The sequence below is a fragment of the Ochlerotatus camptorhynchus genome, unplaced genomic scaffold (genome assembly GCF_037179485.1).
Source record: "Ochlerotatus camptorhynchus isolate MF236.1 unplaced genomic scaffold, CSIRO-AGI_Acam_v1.1 ptg000056l, whole genome shotgun sequence".
In the NCBI taxonomy this organism is placed as follows: Eukaryota; Metazoa; Arthropoda; class Insecta; order Diptera; family Culicidae; genus Ochlerotatus; species Ochlerotatus camptorhynchus.
In genome coordinates, this window is record NW_027040546.1 from 1,197,783 (window position 1) to 1,217,719 (window position 19,937).

Genomic DNA, 19,937 nt, shown 5'->3' on the forward strand with positions numbered 1-19,937 from the left:
TGCACGGATAGGACCCGATTTGTACGTTGTGTGATAATTAATTTAAACGAGAACTATTATTTGACCGTCCTGCCATGGTGGAGGTATGAGAACTATAAACGTTTATTTATTGTAACATAACAAGGAAACTACAAAAGCAATGACAATGATACGGGGACAAGTGGTGACATCTATGAGTAGGTACAGTAGTTACTTTATGTTAGGGGAGAGGCAGTAGTAGTTGCCTGCACGAACAGACCCATATACCATCAAAACACTTTATATAGCTTACGTGAGATCAATTCTCGAATATTGCAGTGTGGTTTGGGCTCCATATCATGAAACTTATATAAATCGTATAGAATCAGTTCAAAAACAGTTTTTGTTATTTGCTCTTAGGAAACTAGGCTGGACCTCCTTTCCTCTTCCTTCTTATGAGTCCCGTTGCATGTTGATAAACATTGAAACACTTAAGAAACGAAGAGAAATTTCCATGATTTCCTTTGTTAATGATATTATCTCACAACGCGTAAATTCAGAAAAAATATTAGCAAGCTTAAATTTTTACGTACCATCACGCATGTTAAGAACTTGAAATGTATTTCAACTGTCACCTCACAGAACGAATTATGGTAAAAATGGATTAATCAATAGAATGATGAGAGTTTATAATAATTATTGTGAGCGTATTGATCTAACGATGTCTAAAGATACAGTAAGGGGAACAGCAACTGCTAAGATTTCATCTCGTTAAGTTTAAACAATTTTTATTTCTTAGATATTTGTATATGTAATTTACATTTATTGACAATTTCAAATAAAACGTTTGAATTTAAATAGCATGTAAGGCAACAGAACTATTGTAAAACGGTCTACACTGATTGACAACAAATAAATAAAATAAATAAATCAATAAAGATTCAATTTTCATACTGCCGTACTCTAACGGAACTATCCACCTATCCTCTTATAAAGATAATTATCTAGCTAATAAATTAGCACACTAAAGCTTCATGTTAGCATTTCCAACCTACATTATGAAAGCCAATCATAAGCCGTGAATAGGTCATTGATTAAGAAACTGAAAGTCGCAAAAGAGTTTAATTTACATAATCTACATGCAATTCAAAAATAGATTGATCTGGCTTTTATTTCTTAAATTATCTGGGTTGTAGATCTCCACTAACCTCGAGACTACCGTGAGTATTCGTTTCAATTCCTGTAACTCTAGATTTAAGATTAAAATTAAGTATGTATAACGCAAATCATAAAGTTTATTCAATTGAGCCTGTACAAATACATACATAAAAAAATAAAAAAGAATCGTAAAAAACCTATGCGTAGAAGAAAGATGGGCTGATTTTTTGATGTGACAGATTTTAATATCAAACTCTATTTATGCCACATTCATGATCAGTGTACGCTAGAAACTGTGCTGCGAAGCTAGAAAAAAAAAGATGTGGTTATTTCCCCACACTCTAGAAAAGTTGTTTTTCCTCAATGAAAGGATAATCCCGAGAGCGTGAGCGTGACGATATCGGCCTGGTCACGAAGTGTACAGATTGGTTCATAGTTGATTTTAATTACTCTGTGCTTTTTCACTTCCATTTGATGGACATGTTGATGGCCTGCATCAGCTAGGCATGAGATGATTAAAAATATCAAAAAAGAGTCAAACTCATGAATGGCTTTCCATCACAACATGGCTCGTCGTTTTTTTCCCCTTGATTTGTTTTCCGTCACTCTTGTTTTACGTACTGAGTTCCAATGCTACCGACGCCAGGGAGGCAGCTCCCACATCTGGACCCTATCTATCGACCTATCAAACTCATAGACCGGGGACCAACGGCTTTACTTCCAATCCGAAGAAAGCCGTGATCAGAGATGTTATGCCTTAGAAAATGTCGGTGGCGCCGACTGGGATTGAACCCAGGCCTTTTTGGGTGAGAGGTAATCACGCTTACTACTACACAACCGGCACCGCTATGACATCGTCTTGGCAGGTTGATGGTGAAGTAATGAAATTGGGTTGTTAGCGGAATGCTAAATAAAACAGCAAAAGGGTTTATCTTCCATTTAATTCCACTTAATTAATTTTGGTATCCATGACAGATACGTATTTCGACTACAATGTGCAGTCTTCATCAGTGTCATTCCCACTAAAGAACTTATCAAAATCTAACCCCCTTAAGTACTCATCCCCTAGGTAAAAAAGTCAAGATCATAGGTATAAAAATGAAACTACAATGTGTTGAATCGGAACCTACCTAACTAATAAAAACCAAAGATTTAAGTAAGCTAAAGGAGAAAAATCTATACAAATCTCTAATAAGGAAAATCCCAAAGGCTTGGTAGCCATCATAATGAAGTAATGAAATTGGGTTGTTAGCGGAATGCTAAATCTCGATCGTACACGGCGATATTGACAAATCCAAGTAACATTTCTGGTTTTATGAGGATTCTGTAGACCATGCTTTGGACTTGTAGAATGCTTTAAAACCTCGATAAAACTTGCAATGTTGCTTGGGAAGCATGCCATGTCATTTGTCAGTGACGAACATTTGTATTTTTGTTTTCTACTGATTGCTAACTAAACTAAATGAGCTAAGCAAACTTAATCCATAGCACCACCTGTTTCAGGGAAACCGAACGACCTTCTTTTTAAGAAGTTTTAGGAACTTAATGAATATCCAGAGAACTTCAAGGAAGACAAGAAAACCTCAGATAAATTCAGAGAACTGGGAAAAAATATGTGAGAACTTTGAAGAAGATTCAAAAACCTCAGGGAAACTAGATCTAAAGATCTTCAGGGAGATCTCTGAGCCATCTTAACGACAGTCACAATAACTTAAGAAACAGTACCATGATCGTTATCATAATTTTGAGAAACTTTAAGAATATCCAATTATTTTAGACATTTTATAGGAACATGACAGATGGCCGGAGAATTTCAGGGAAGTTTAAAAACGTTTAGGACAGCTCAATTAATTTCAAGGCAGTACCAAGAACTTCAGGAGATATGTGAGAACTTGAGGGTAACTTTGGGAACATCGAGGAAGAACAGTGAACCTCAGGGCAGTTCAATTAACTTCAAGAAAAATGAAAGAATTTTACCCACAACATGCACCTACGTCCTCAACTGCATCAATAACGAAAATGTGAATAATAAAGCTCAATATTACACTTTTTGTTACCAGGTGAATGTCACTGACGAAAATGAATGAGATTTAAACGATTTATGTATTCTTTCAGTGACAATGTCAAAAATAATTATGTCAATATAACGTGAAATATTGTTTTATCTAGTTCGTTTATTTGGAAGGCTCAATCGCGTTAGCTTTACGGAGCCGATAATTAATAGTTCATTGTTCAACAAAATTCACTGAATTGTATGTCTAGTAGGAGTTGGACCGAATACTCGCGGCTTACCCGATGTTAGAGGGGTACATTGTCGAAAGATAGGATCAGGGGAGGAGCTTGGGGGTGAGGTTTCGTTCTCTCATCAGACCGTTGTCGCCAGTATGAACGGTAGTGCGGTTCTAGTTTCGTCTGGAGTTCGAGCGTGAAATATTTCAATGGCAATGACAAATCTCAGCAGTGGTAGGAATACTGATGATATAAGTGTGGTAAAGGTAAGGGAAATGTAAACCCTTCATCCATTGACAATATTATCACAAAAATGTGCTATGCTTTGTAAACGACTAGGGTAAACTAACTGTAACTCTTATTGTTACAGTACGTTAGAAGCGTTAGGTTCCTATAGTTTTGTATTGATTTTCCATGCACAACTATAGGAACCTAACGCTTCTAACGTACCGCAACTATAGGAGCATTTCTCCTAGTCAGATTCCGGTACAGAAATTTTCCACTTATCAGAACGCTTACTGCCTGCAGCATTCAATATGCTGTCGCCCTCTGTTTGCAGTTTTACAACCGAACCGATCCGAAAATAAATAAATTGAAAAGTCAAATCTGGCTCAGATTGTAACAGTCCCATGCAGTAGAAGAAGCCGAATGTTACTCTTGCTCTTAGGCATCTAATCCGATTTTATAACCGCCTGCAACGACAGCCCTCAATCGCAATACTTGTTTGCTCCTTTGCTACTCTCCCCACATGTCACATAAGTTCACACGATCGTTGATCCCGCACAAGTTATCAAACTCCCAAACAGCGTTGCCACAAATACAGATTGTTGTACACAATATAAGTTGGGACACTCTTATTTATTTTCACACCGTAAGTTTGTTAGCTAAAAAAAATAGTTAATTTATTGAACTATTTTTTTAGATTACCGGTATCACCATAAACAATAGGGTTTCAACTGTTATCTTCTACACCAATCTGTATTTGTGGCATCGCTGTTCGCAAACTGTGACAACGTTAGAAAATCGAGCAGCAGCCACCACCATTCAATCGTGACATCTTGCTTGCTATTTTTTCTTTTGTATTATTTTCCACGCACCCAACAATTGCTCGTTACAGCGCAAGCCTTCTTCCGAAGCACATACAGCCGAACCAAATACGGTATGAATTTTCTCCGCGAAGGACGCCGGTGGTGGCAAGGCAATGGAAAATCCGATGGAAATTTATGGACCTTTGCCTCGTGATGACTTTGGCTGCTGGTTCAATTTTACTTTTCGTAGCTCACTTCTCTGGCGAAGCGGCATGAATGTTTCTTCCGGCAATATAAACCACGCACACGGTGAATGGGAATTCCGCTTCCGCTTTTGAAACGAGCAAGGCAAAATCTCACCATCCAACGAGCAGCAGCCGGAGGGTAAATTGATCGATTCCGGAACATTTGTGCTTCAGGCAGCAGTAGGACCCGCCGGGCCTTATGTGAATTGAATGCCTAATTTTACGGCATAGTGCGAAGCCACTTAAAATGAACGCAATTTTCCTCCATCTGCTTCCGGATTTTTTTTTCAGGCTTCCGGCGGTAAACTCAGATGTACAGCATTCATTGAATGTGATTTGCTGCGATAATTGAAATTGATGAACTTTCGATTTCCATCACATAAGCAATCGCCCACCCTTGCAAGAGCTGCATCCCAATCCGAAGGAAGAAGAACTTTCGTTGGTGGCAATTAATTAACAATTTACTGCACTAATAGCAGCACAATTCCAGCGAGTTAATTAGAATAAATCCAATCTATCTTTGGCAAAGAAGAAAAGTTGCGAGAAGAACGTTTCAGCCCATGAGCAGTTCCAGGCCAAATAGCGAAACAATAAACAAATTCTAGATTCTACCAGGATTGTGCTGGGTTTTCGATCATTTTCACTCACACCTTATTTTTCAAAATGGAGTATTCGATATTTTTCAATAAATCCTGGCATGAAAATGGCTCATCTAATCAACTGGATTGCCCCTAGCGGCCAAGTATGCGAAGTTTAGTTGAATTTGAAGCGGAAAAATCGATTCGTCAGTTGGCGTGGAACTGCTCCAATGTGACCGCCTTTAGGTGGTGGTCTGATTGGCAGAATGAAATCTGTCTGTGGTATTATACAATGACGGAAGGAATTAAGTCCTTTCGATTGGGTTCCGAATGGATCTTTCGGTGGGAGAAAGTGTGGAAGTGGGAGTAATGAGAAAGGCGATTTAATTGAAAGGTTTCCGATCTTGAGAAAACGGAGAATGAAACGAATTAGAGTGACAGGCGGGCAACTTTTCGCAAGGTTGTATTGTTTTCGGTGAAAAGATGTAGCAAGTGTACTCGAGCATTGTGTCTTGATTTTGGAATTGTTGTTGCTGAACCATTGTTTGTCGGGTTCGGTTTTATTTTCTGGAACGTTATGAGAGCTTAGAAGCCAGTTTGAAGTTCGGTTGAAAGTCTTTTTATTAAAGAAACTTAACCTAACCAGTTTGAAATTGTCCATGAGTTGCATCATAGATTTTGACCCAAAACCTTCTGCTTCATTTTTGAATATAAAACTGAACAGTTTTCCAAGCAGAGCTTCCATTTTCCAGCTAATTTTGGCTAACCAAGAATTGTTAAGTTGGCACTTCCCGTTAATTTCCAGGAATCACGATTATTTTTGTTTTATGCAGTGGCGTCGTGCCATCTTTAAAAACGTGATATTTAGTAATAATTAAATTCGAATCGAGTGCAAAATACACATTATATTTTAGTTCTACATTCTGCATTGTTTGGCATGATTTGGCAAAATGTCCTAGAGTTAGGATCTTGATGTTCGATTGACTCAATGTGGTTTGATACGCCCGTATTCAACAAATCATTAGATCCCTACAAAGCTATATGATGACATGTGCGTCTTAGAATGGTAGCAATAAGATATTTAATGCTCTCCTAAGTATTCTGCAGCTCAGATCTTTAAGATCTACAGGCTCAATGAAATCTCGAACAATGTCCTGAAAGTGTTTCTGAGTTCGTGAAGTTCAAGGGAGCATTCTGTCATCATGTACATCATCGGATGTTTTCAATATTGTATTTTATGCTCTTCAAAGTATTTTGGAAATAATATCTTGATGATCTACAGGCTCAATGAAGCCATGAACAATGTTCTGTGAGTCTATAAGGGTTCGTGAAGTTCAAGTGAGCCTTCTGTCAACAAGTACATCATCGAATGGCTTCAATAAGATATTTATTGCTCTCCAAAACATTCGGGAGTTCAGATTTTGAAGATTGACAGGCTAAATGAAGTCTTGAACATTTTCCTGAAAGTCTTTATGAGTCCAGGAAGTTCAGGGGAGTTTGACAACATGCATATCATCAAATGATATTTTTGTAATAATGATCTCCAAAATATTCCACAGATTTTACAGAGTTCACGGGAGCCTTTTGACAACAAATGATTTAACGATCTGCAAACTATTGTGGAGTCAAGATCTTGAAATTGCATAGGATCAATTAAGTAATGAACATTGTTTTAAAATACATTGTGAGTCCGTGAAGTTCAAGATAACCTTCTGACAATATGCACATCATCGAATGGATTCAATAAGATATTAAAATCTCTCTAAATAATTCTCAGGTTCAAATCTCGAAGTTCTACAGGATCAATGAAGCCTAAAAATCGTTATATGCCCGTTAAGCTTAATAGCGCCTCTGGACAGTATAAACATCAAAGCTAACTTCAAACGAGCGAATGATGACTACCTAAAGTTGAATGCAGCACTCTATAAATCACACGTTCTACGGGTGCAGTTTGGTTTACGCCGGGATCCAAAATCCTTTTGGAGCTTCGTAAATAGCAAGAGGAAAAATCCGTGAACTACGCCCAATGTGGTCTATGACGGAGGGAGTCCAAGAGTGCAGCAGAAGCGTGCGATTTCTTCGCGACTCTTTTGCATCCGTCTTCCATTCAGAGTCATTGTCCGACGCCGAGGCCGAACCGGCTGCGTCAAATATATCGCTAGACGCAGTTGATCTGGACACGTTCGAAATATTGCTTGCAATGTTTATCGGTGCGTCAAAAACGTTGAAGAGTTCATTTGCTCCTGGCCCGGATGGAATTCCTGCTGTTGTTTTCCGTCGCTGTGCAAACGCAGTAGCTGAGCCGTTAGCCTTGATTTTCAACCACTCGTTCGAGCATTTCCCATGAGCTGAAAACTGTCTTACATGTCTCCTGTCTGCGGTGACCGGCGAGATGTCAGAAACTACCGTGGGAAAACCAGCCCTTCTGCCGCTTCGAAGCTATTCGAGATCATCGTCAGCGATCATATTCTGCGTGCTATAAAGACCCACATCTCGGTCAATCAATCTATACGGACCTGAAGGCGGCTTTCGACAAAATCGATCACAAAATGTTACTCAGACTCAGGAAATTAACACGATTGGGAGCCTCGAATAGACTGGTGTCATGGTTTTCATCGTATCTGACTGGCAGGGTGCTGCATATTAAGCACGAATCGTGTGTTTCATCGCCATTTGCTAGCACGTCCGGCGTCCCACAAGAAAGCAATTTGGGGCCGTTACTATTTGTCATATTGGCTATAGATGCAAGCTCATATATCCTGATGATCTAAAGATATATGTGGTGGTACGCTGCATCGAGGATTGTCTTCACCTGCAAATGTTGCTCAAAATGTTTGTTCACTGGCATCGCAAAATGCCACGTGATAACCTTCCATCGTTCCAAAGACCCGATAATTTATGAATACCACATCGATGATACTGTGCTTGATAGGGTGGACCATGTTACCGATCTTGGTGCTGCGTTGGATTCGAAGCTCTCCTTCCATTCCCATTACGCATCGATTATTTCCAAGGCAAACCTTCAACTTGGCTTTATCTCCAAAATTGCCAAGAGCTTCACGGATCCATACTGTCTAAAAGCGCTATATTGTTCCCTCGTGCGACCGATTCTAGAAAACACTTTACTCGTATGGGCTCCAAACGACGTTAAATGAAACCTAAGAATCGAGCGAGTCCAAAAAAGATTCATACGGCTTTCTCTCAGGAATCTATCATGGCGTGATCCGTCTAACCTTTCAGCGTATCCCGCTAGATGCCGTCTGCTTGGTCTTGAAGCGCTTGAACGAAGACGAAAATTACAACAAGCTACGTTTGTCGTTAAATTACTCAACGGTGACGTCGATTGCTCCTATCTTCTATCACTCCTCGACTTCCGTGCGTCAGGTAGGATATTACGTCAGCAGTCCCTGATGCCGCCGGGATTTCATCGTACTCTGTATGGTTCTAACCAGCCTATATCTGCAATGGTTCGTTTGTTTGCATAGGTTGAATCCGCGTTTAATTTTGTTATGTCAACGCCTCAATGTGTGAATATAGTAAAAAGATTGAACATAATTTAGATATTCATTAGGACTGTTTGTCGGATGATTTGCTAAACAATAAATAAATAAATAAATGCAATTTTAAACTACCCTTACAATCATAAACATAAACTATTCGATTTTCTGGCAACAAAAGTGAATACGAAAAAATCGAGCAGCTCGGTTGGCTTGGTGGCTGCCGCTTTTGCTTACTGAGTAGAAGAACGTGGGTTTACTCTCAAGCTCTATTTGGGAAATTGCCATGGTCGCATCGCCTGCTTAATCCTAACTAAGAGTCGCTGGCCTCCCGTTAAGTAGATGTTACATCAACAATATCCTTCTTTTAACCGTTACGGAGAAGATGGGCGTGGCTGGCAATGGTAATCGTCATGCTTTTCCTGTTCTGAACTTTGATTGGAGAACTATTCACTCCCAAATAGTTTTTCTTAAGAAATCAAAATAAGAACGTTAAATTAGATACATGACAGTTGCCAGTATGCAATCTACGAATTACTCCGTTACAAACGCAAGAGCGAATGCGATGTAGTTGAAACAGCATGCACTGAGTAGGGCATGTATGTTCTAGCAGTTTGAACTCGATCGAGATTTACACGTATGATCATGTGGATTTAACAGAAGAACACTCTACTTCTAATTGGAATTTGGAAATTTATCGCAAAAATAAAGAAAATTGCAAATCGCTATAAATGGGTGTTCAATAAGACAAGAAACTCGAATCTGCTCGTATGTATTCTCGACAGAAAATCCCGAAGAAGTCCTACCAGCTTCGAACGAGTGCAATTTGCGTCATTACAAAAAAAAAAAAACTTTTGATTTCCTTCTGCTACTCGACGGGATAACATTGATCGCGCGTGATCCATTGTTCGGTTGCGTAGGTGTGATGAGTTATTATTTTATTCATGTTGAAACGTTATTTGTTTTTGGAGCACTAGCGTGCACAGGAATCTTGTTAAGGAGGGGCAATTTTTTTTTCTATGGTGCATTTAATCTGGGGATGGGGAGTACTCCAAAGTGCGTGGTGGATGGGTTCATCTTCTTCAATGCAAACTGCTCTCAGACATCCAATGGAATTGGCAATTTAATCCCATCATTATCAATATACCTGATGACAATCACCAACTACTCGTGGTGGCCGAAATCGCTCGTCTCATCTACAATGATTGCCACTAGTTTTCCTCACAAGGTTTTCGCAATGTTCCGCAACATTACATTGGACAACGACGTAATCATGTCATTTTGAATACGGTTACTTGTGTACTGGCAATTTTTGGCACCTTCCGCCAAGTGTTTTTCCAGCAGATCGTAGTTAGTCACCAACTGGGCGGCATCGGCACCGATCCTTCCGAATGTCCGCCACCTTTGCAAAGTATGCGCAATATCGATGAAACGTTCCATTATATAGCGATTTTGTAGCAGCTTTGCCTAGTAAGCAATCATAGCTGTTTTTTGGTGGTCCAGTTCTTCGTCGATTCCCTTCCTGGTTTTGAAATTCTTCCACGCTTCCATACTACCAACATGGGTATCACTGCGATTGTATTTGCCCAATAACTCGGTCGCTTTCTTCCAATTTCTGAACCCTGTAGGAATCGTCGTGATAATGTTTTGCGTCATGCTCTTCTTTACAGGTTAAAAATATAAACCAAAGAAAATATGTTCTTCAAGGTACTGCTCTCATCAGAGTTGCGACCTATCACAATCACGATCGCCAAACAGCTGATGGTAGTAACGCTTTGTACATTTCTATCAATGTGCTCGTCGAAGCTCTCTCCATGACCATCCATCAAGTTGACGAAAGAAGTAAAAAGCAACTGGTGAATGTCGTCTTCTGTTGTGATCCATCACCGATCTGGCCATTCCCGACAATCACGACACTCATCTGTGCTCGTTTTGAAGCAGTTACTGCTTTGCTTGCTTATTTGAGTGTGTTGGTGAGTGAGCTTAACAGCTTCCGTTTCATGTTGCCTGCTTTGTTTGTAACTCACACAGTCGCGCCTGCCGAGACGAACTTGGAATGCGTAGGCATTGTTTTCATTTTCTTCTGTCGTTTCGCCTTTTCTCATGATCGTACTGCAGAAGTCTTCACTGTTTTCGTTGTGCTTTTCATCATCAGCAGCGAGTGTAACGTTTTGCTTGTGAGCAGCGACCATTACTGGTGATTGGTGTTTGCCATTGCTCTAACTCTGACTGCGTGAAAAAACGATCTGTCAGCGATAGTCGGTTGGTGCGAAGACGAGTGTCACGTGAGTGTCATGATATTTTGCATCACTGGCTCTCATATTTTATTCAGTTACCTTTCTGAAATTTTTTGCAGTGCGTTTTTGTATATTTTAAAGGCATTGTTAAGGTTTATTTTTGACTTTTTCAAGGTTTTGTAAGTCCTTATATGCTGTTGTAGTTACACTTTACTATTACCGTTGCGAGTACGTTAAACTTGGTCATTTTCAGCAAAAATTGTCGTTCTATTTTTTTTTTCAAATTTTGACCTTAATGCCAAGGCTAATAGGAACATTAAAAAGGTTTAAAACATAAGTAAAGATTGGAACAAAAGCGCACACAACTATTTTGACAAGCGAGCACAGGATTGTGAACGGAATGACGACTTGTGCGACGGATTGAGCATGTCAACCCTGTCCTAAAGTACCGCCAGTCCGGGTGACAGGAAATGATGCCGAACATTCAACGTATTTTAAAAATTATATAAAGGACAATCCCGAATTTATTGCAGCGCACATAAACCACGGTAACAAATGACTTGAAATTTTCAGAGAAGATTCTTACACAAATTCATAGTAAGACAACAATAGACCAAGGTTCTATGGCAAATTAGTATCCACTTTTCAATTAGGGAATCCAAAAGCTGTCTTTAAACTTTGTACAGTTGCGAAAAAGTCCATCCTCAGAATTCCTTGAGGTTCCTTTCAAAATATTTAGAACCTAATGAGCTCTTTTGAAATTCTTCTCGGAAGTCCTCTGGAATTATTTTTAGAACTCTTCTTGACTTTTACTCAGAACAGCTTGGACCTGAAATTCCATTCCTTCTGAAAGTTTCGGAAGAATTTCCTCAGTACTAACCAGAAATTATTCTCGGAATGAGCTAGTAATTATCGGTATTTCCTTGAAATTTTCCTCAAAATTCCTTTGGAATTTCACTCAAAATTTAATTTTCTCGGTATTGTTTTCGGAATTATCGGAATCTCTGCAGGATTTACTAGAAATTATTCGCAGAATTTTCTTCGAATACTCCCCGGAAATCCTTTGGAAATGTCCTCAGAATTCAATAGCCTTGAAGTTCTTCTCGGATTTTTTAGAACTCTTCTAAGAGCTCTTTTGAAATTTTCCTCAGAAGTCCACTGGAATTGTATTTAAAACTATTCATGATTTTTTTCTCAGAACACATTGGAACTGAAATTCCTTTAGAGTATCAGAAATTTTTCCCGGAATGAGCTAGAAATTATCCTCGGAATTCGCTTGAAATTTTGCTTAAAATCCCTTTGGAATTTCACGCAAAATTTGATTTTCTCAGTATTCTTTTCGAAATTATCTTGGAAATAGCTGCAGGATGCACTAGAAATTATCCGCAGAATTTTCTTTGAATTTTCCCCAGAAATATTTTGGAACTATCCTAAGAATTCAATATCCTTGAGGTTCTTCTCTGAATATTTTAGAACTTTTTTTTCTCCCAACACCTTGGAACTGAAATTCCCCTATAGTTTTAGAAGAATTTCCTCTGTATTCTCCAGAATTTTTTTTTTCCAGAATGAGCTTGAAATTATCCTTGAAATTCCCTTGAAATTTTCCTTAACATCCCATTGGAATTTCATTCAAAATTTGATTCTCTCGGTATTCTTTTCTAAATTATCCTGGAAATACAAATAGGATTGACTAGAAATTATTCGCAGAATGTTCATGAAATTTTCCCAAGAAATATTTTCTTTTGGAACTGTACACAGAATTCAATACCCTTGAGGTTCTTTTCGGAAGTCAAGTTTAAGTTGTCCATCCATTCACCAAAACGTTGTAGTTTTTCTACTTTTTTTTTTTTTTTTTTTTTTATATCTTTATTAAGGAGACTTTCAGCCGTTGGCTGGCTCGTCTCCGACGGGTTTTTCTACTAGAAATGTTCAATAAAGCTTGCCCCTCCATTCACCAGAACTGTGCAATTTTTACATCAGAGATTTTCAATTCAGCTTGCCCCTCCATGCAGCAAATTGTTGCAAATCTTACACCAAAAATTTTCAATACAAACTTGCCCGAGGTAATTTTGCACCAGAAAATTTCAATTGGTAGAACGATGCAAATTTCAATAAATCAATATCAAAACGAAGAAGTTCGCAGCAGATCGATTCGTCATTTAACGTGGAACTGCTCAAGTCCTGTTAGTCCAGGGGAGTGTATATCATTCAATTGCAATCAACAATGTATTTGCAGGCATACCCGAGTGAAAAGCGGAGATCCTAGCAGACACAAATTTTCCCCACACGCCCACAATTTCCCTTTCAATCCAAAGATCATGATGCTTCCGAAGTGAATGGTAATTCGCATAGTTGCAATATTTCATCTACCTACTATTTCAGACGTTTTCTGATTGCTCTCTTCGAATCAATGTAAGAACTCTGCAATACGAAAACCCCTACCAGTACTTATCCCGAAATTGAATCTTATCCATGCGGTTGCTTCAATCTTCGAATCATTGTCTTCTTAACCGATGACACATTTTCGCCATTCAACCGTCTTTGTGCAAGTATTTTTCCTTATAGCCAATGGGAATGCAAATCTGCGTGGTTTGCATCGACGAGGCAAGCAAGATGGATCAGATTCCAACTCGTTTTCTCCCTCTCCCTCGTATGTAAAACAGGGCGCTGACTAAGTTGTTCACCCACGCCCTTTAGCAGATAAGGGCTGGGAAAATCATTCCCAGCGCGGAATTTACTACAGGGAAGACAATATGCTGATGAAGTGGCTTCGGCTCTCCAGAAATGGGTCTGATGATCATGATGATGCTGGGAATGGAATCGCTCATCCATATGCATCAACTTTTGCTGTTGATTGTGTCTTTCGACGACGGGGTTGGGTGGTGTGTGGGTTGACTTGTCTCCCAATATCACCACCCACCACCAATGGAAACAACATGTTGCTTCATCAGATCCGATGACGAGCCAGGAACCAAGAAGGAACATAATGCCGTGGTGTGTTGGGCTTTATCTAACCAAGAATGGTAGTTTCTGCTGCTGCTGTTGAAATGGCTTACATTTTGGTTCCCCAGATGATGGAAAATGACAAATGAAGATGAGTGTAATCAGCATCAGGTTCAGCATCCATCAGTGGATCTGTCAGAGGCAAACGTGAGTGTCGCTAGGCATAGAGTATGATTGTGCACTAGGGTGTTTCATTTTGAAAAAAGTGATGAATTTTTGATAGGCCACCCTCCAGTTCGATTCATAGCCCCAAAATATGAACCTGTGCAAAAAATGGTAAAGATTGATGAAGGTTTAGAGGTCGCGCCAATGATTTGGATTTTGTATGGAGATTTTGGTGAATTAGTATGGGAAATTATTGATTTTCGTTTACATTGCTCTAACTTTGGTTGTAGTTGTCCAAACGTTGAAAAAAAAAAATATGTGGTTGTCATGACAATGATCAACAAGCCTGTTGTTGTTGCGATGAAATTGGCGTTGTTGCCTTGTACATATTCATCTGTCAATTTACCCTATTTTGCCATTTTTTCACATTTTTATAATTCTTGATACGCTGCAAAACTGAGCGTAGCAACTGTAGGCTTTTTGTTTATTGCCATAGCAATAACATACTAAATTTTTTCGACATTTGGACAAGTAGAAGCAAAGTTATAGCGATATAAGCGATTTTTTAAATTCTTCCATAGTAATTCCCATACAAATTTCAAATCATTGGCGCGACCTCTAAACCTTCATCAATCTTTACCAATTTTTGCACAGGTTCATATTTTGGGGCTATGAATCGAACTGGAGGGTGGCCCATCAGAAATTCATCACTTTTTTCAGAATGAAGCACCCTATTGTGCACGCCACGACTTAGTTGGTACGTTAAAGCCGAGAAGAAGAAGAAAGCAATGTTTAATCAGTTAGAAGTCGATTTTCCGAAAACTCCGTGGGCAGAACAGCTTCCGATGGCGCTTTCCAGTTTGCGTTGTTGTTTGGTCAACAGTGAAATTCAATTTTCCCATGATTCGAAGAAGCACACAGTTTGTTCCGATGAAAAAAAATGTTTGCACAAATCGAAACACTTTTGTTGTGTTAGCATGTTGCCATAGAAGCATCTGCCGTGATCCTCTGCAAACAAGCACCACTCGCGCTCATAGGGGATTTGGTTATTCCATTTAGCGAATGGTTGCACCGTGAAATATAATTCCCTGCTTTAAATCCCGCGAAAAAAGCTGTACTTACACCGTATGTGTGTGTGTGTGTATGTCAGAGTAATCCGTACCATGGAACGCGCTTACTTCACTATTTATCTTTTCTGAAACAGCACCATCACAACCAGGCACGCATGTTGACAGACCCCACTGCTGCTGGCATGGAGCAGCAGTAAAACTTTTTCACTTATCGCATCAACCATCCGAACGAATGAATTCGATATCAGTCACGAACGACGCCGCCATTTTCGACTCAATTTCACCGTTGATCTCTACTTCATCTATCAGCCGCCTACCAGCATGCAACCCGCTCGGATGATGCTGATGCAGAGAAGGTACAGCAGGTAGCATCGGATTCCTTGCTGTGAATCGCAGAATCCACGGCGGCGTGGGAAGATGAAGTGCTCTCTCGTTATGTGTGTGCGCCTCTGCCAATCCGTCTATCTCGTTGTCTGACGGTCTGTTTGCTTGAAAAGGATATGAGTTTTGCTTGAGCTGTCTTCTTATGTGCTTCGGATGTGTGTTGCGTATGTGTGTTTATATGGAAGATGGTACGATAATGCAAGGGAGATCGTTATGTTGGCGTTTTTGCAAACAGAAAAACTACTCTTCGATATGTTGTGAATACGTTCCGTTCCACGGATTATAATGTTGTTCTTCACTTTTTTCTCTTTTGAAACAGATCTGAAACGAGAAGCAACAATATGTCACATGCTGAAGCATCCCCACATCGTCGAGCTGCTCGAAACGTACAGCTCCGAGGGAATGCTCTATATGGTCTTCGAATTGTGAGTATATATTAAAAAATGAAATAATGAATGCACAGCAGCAGTTGTAAATATTATAAACATCAGGCGGCAGCATCGTTTGTGGCTGGCAGAGCAACGAAACAATACACCAAAAAGCGAAATGATTTTGACGGTGCAGGATGTCTCCTCTGCGGGGAGTATCCTACTCTCGGCAGGGTTGCTGCCACTTATTTTGCTAGAGAAAATGTTTTGCGGAATTGTGAAATCATTAGATGTTTTAATGATATTTTGTACTTGTAAGTTATAAGTAGAGGGTGCGAAGTATGCGTTTGACACATCAAACCTGTTAATTCCACTTTCAGATAGTCACAATCAGCGATTAAACGATTCGTGAGCGATTACTTTCTGGTTTTAATCTCTTGATGTAACTTACAAGTTCAAAATATCATAACAACATCTAATGATTTCATAATCCCGAAAAACATTTTTTAAGCGAAGTGAGTGGAAGCAACCTCAACTCTCGGTAAACATTTTGAAGGAGGTTATGAATGTGGAATGAGTTTGGCTTGAGGTCTGTGACAGGTTGCTTCAAGCATACATACATAAGCCCTGATAATGGTAGATGGGTATGGGAGTACGCCCTGGGGGACGGAATGCGAAATAGTTTTTGATTTGTATGAATTTCAATTTAAGTTGATTTGAATGGAATTGGAATTTTGTAACGAAGGCGGATTGCTGTGCGATGGGCTTCAGAGGGTTTTTAACATACCCATCGTCAGAATAAGAATTTGCAAGTGAGTTTGGGGCCTCCCTTAGCTCAGTCGGTAAAGGCGCTGCTACTAAGCAAGACCATGCTGGAGGCGGCTGGGTTTGATTCCCGGTCCGGTCTAGGAATTTTTCGGGTTGGAAAATTTCTCGTCTTCCCTGGGCATAGAAGTATGATATTATTACTAGTTTTAATCTGTTGAAATCGAAATGAAATGTAAAATCATGTTGATGGGTAAATATTTTAATTCTGTTTATGAAAAAGAGAATCCAGAAACATCTCTCTATCCGCGTATCAGGTGCAACAGGGAGAGTATCTTTTGAACCGTAACATTTATGTGGTAATCGATCTGGAGGAGAATAACGCCAACTTTTAAATGATGAAAATTGAAAGCAGCAGTATGGAGACTTTTGTTTAGTTCAAGACCAAGCGTATGTTGAACGTTTGGATGCGAATCACTGCAAACTACATAAGTACGACATTCTTTGCCTAGCAGATCAGGGATGTTGGGGTAGCCCCATTTCGTGGTTCAATCGTGTCGCGTTTTGAGGAACTTTCTTCGGTATAGATGGATTACGTCGGACTGTTAACACTCCGAATACGGTGGGTAAAAAACTTTACGCCGACTACGAAGCCTCCGAAAAACGTGTAACGGCAAGTTTGCAATGGCACAACTTAGCCATTTCTTAATGAATTTAAAAAATTGTGGTACCTTTAGAATTCCTAGGGCTTCTAGATGATTTTGATTGGAAAAAACTTGAAAATAGAGTAGTCTACTTTTTTAAAAAGCGAAAAGAGTTGTTACACGTTTTTTTTAGAAAGGTGTGTTTGTAGGGTTTTGCAAATGGCGCAAGATCTGTAATTTAGATTAATGAGCAAAAATGTTCACAATTAGCCAGAATACAGTCATGGTTCTTATATATGGATCCTGGAGACAACGGAACGGTCCTCGAAAAATCCGGAACATCCGTAAAAATGGTCAATCCATGATCCTGATCCTAGAGCGCTGCGGTTTTTTTGAAAACATTAGAAACTGTGATATAAACAAATATTTGGGGTCGTGACATAAACATGTACCTGGATGGCCATGGGACCGTCCTCCGGAAGATCCGGAAGATCAGTAAAAGTGGACCATCGATGAAACTGATCCTAGCGCTCCGTGTTTTTTTTTTAACATTAGGATCTGTGATATAAGAATGAATTTGGGTCATGTACCTTGATGGCCATGAGACCGTCCTCCGCAAGATCCGGAACATCCGTAAAAGTGGTAAATCCACTCTCCTGATCCTAGAGCTCCGCGTTTTTTTTAAACATTAGGAACTGTGATGATAGAAAGAATTTGGGATTGTGACATAAACATGAACCTGGATGTCCATAGGACCATCCTCCGGAAGATCCGGAACATGGACCTTGATGGGTATGGTACCGTCCTCTGAAAGATCTGGAACATCCGTGAAAGTGGAAAATTCACTAGACTGATCCTAGAGCTCCGTGGTTTTCTTGAAAACGTTAGGAACTGCGATACTAGAATGAATTTGGGATTGTGACATAAACATGGACCCAGATGGCCATCGGACCGTCCTCCGCAAGATCCAAAAATTCCGTAAAAGTGGTCATTGTATGAAACTGACTCTAGGGTCCACGTTTTTTTTTCGAAATAACTTGGAATTGTCATATATAAATTAATTTGCGGTCGTGACATAAACATGTACCTAGAAGACCATGGGACTGTCCTCCGCAAGATCTAGAACATCTTTAAAAATGGTCAATCCTTGAAACTGATCCTAGAGTTCTACGGATTTTTTCGAAAGCATGTGGAACTGCGATACAAGAAAGAATTCGGGGTCATGACATAAACACTTACCGGAGACGAACCAGCCCAGGGCTGAAAGTCTCCTTAATAAAGATAAAAAACACGGACCATATGACCGTCCTCGGGAAGATACGGAACATTCGTAAAAGTGATCCAGAGGTTTCTTATATCACAGTCTTTAAAAAAGAACTGCAGAGCTCTAAGATCAGTTTCACAGTATGATAAATTTACGGATGTTCCGGATCTTTTGGAGGACAGTCTCATGGCCAGCCGGATCCATGTTTATGTCACGACCCTAAATTCTATCTTAAATCGCAGTTCCAAGAGTTTTCGAAAAAAAAACCACGGTTTTTTTCACAGTTTCATCGATGATCCACTTTTACGGATGATCAGGATCTTCTGGAGGACGTTCCAATGGCCATCCAGGTTCATGTTGATGTCTCGACCCTAAATTTTTCATATATCACAGTTAGAAGTGTTTCTACAAAACTACGGAGCTCTAGAAACAGTATCATGGATGGACCATTTTTACGGATCTTTCGGAGGACTGTTCCATGGTCATTCGGTTCCATGTTTATGTTAAGACTCCAAATTCATTCTAATATCACAGTTCCACGGTTTTTCGTTCTTGGATCAATTTTATGGCTTGCAATCGGGCTAAGGCCTTGTTATGCTCTGCTGTCTGAAGAAGTCGTATCCACTCTACTCGATCCATGGCCAGACTTCACCAGCCTCGTAGTCTGCGAAGGGTCCACAGCAGGCTTGCAATTGCTCATTACAGCTAAAATGCTATTTTTCGTTATTATGAAACAACGGGTTACTATAATGATAATTTTTATTTGTAAGATGCAAGAAGAGGTGGTAAAGATTGTATATGACATATAAAATTTGTCAATTTTGCTTTCAGAAGGTCACAACTGGTCCGCAGGTCACCTTCTACTTGGTCGATCCAACATGCCCGCTGCGCGCCTCTTCTTCTTGTTCCTGTTGGGGTGCTTTCGAGAACCATTTTCACTGCGTCGTCGTGCGACATTCTTACGACATGCCCAGCCTACCGTAGTCGCCCAATTTTTGCAATGTGGACGATGGATGCTTCTCCCAACAGCTGGTGGTTCATTCGCTTCCTCCACGTTCCGTCATCCAAGGGCGCGTTTGTCCTCCACGAGCATAGTCACGGTCTCGTGGCTGTAGACGACCACCGGTCTAATCAGCGTCTTTTAGATAGTCAACTTCGTGGCGAATTTTTTTTCGACCGGAGCGTCCTCCGGAGTCCAAAGTAGACACGATTCCCTGCCATAATGCGTCTTTGAAATTCTCTGCTGGTATCATTTTTGACGGTCACCAGTGAACCCAAATACACGAACTCATCGACCACCACGATTTCGTCACCGTCAATCTGAACTCGGGGTGGGAGGCTAACATTGTCTTCCCTAGAACCTCTTCCTTTCATGTATTTTGTGTTTAATGCGTTGATGGCAAG

At 39.9% G+C, this 19,937-nt stretch overlaps 1 protein-coding gene across 5 annotated transcripts in view; it reads left to right on the top strand.

Moving 5' to 3' along the window:
* The window catches only part of LOC135717477 (peripheral plasma membrane protein CASK-like), an 850,957-nt gene that overhangs the window by 205,693 nt on the left and 625,327 nt on the right, over window positions 1–19,937 (top strand). For all 5 annotated transcript variants that reach the window (XM_065239577.1, XM_065239576.1, XM_065239575.1 and 2 more), the window contains exon 3: window positions 15,812–15,917. In XM_065239577.1, the coding sequence (XP_065095649.1) occupies window positions 15,812–15,917 (106 nt within the window). The remainder of the gene's footprint in view (window positions 1–15,811; window positions 15,918–19,937) is intronic.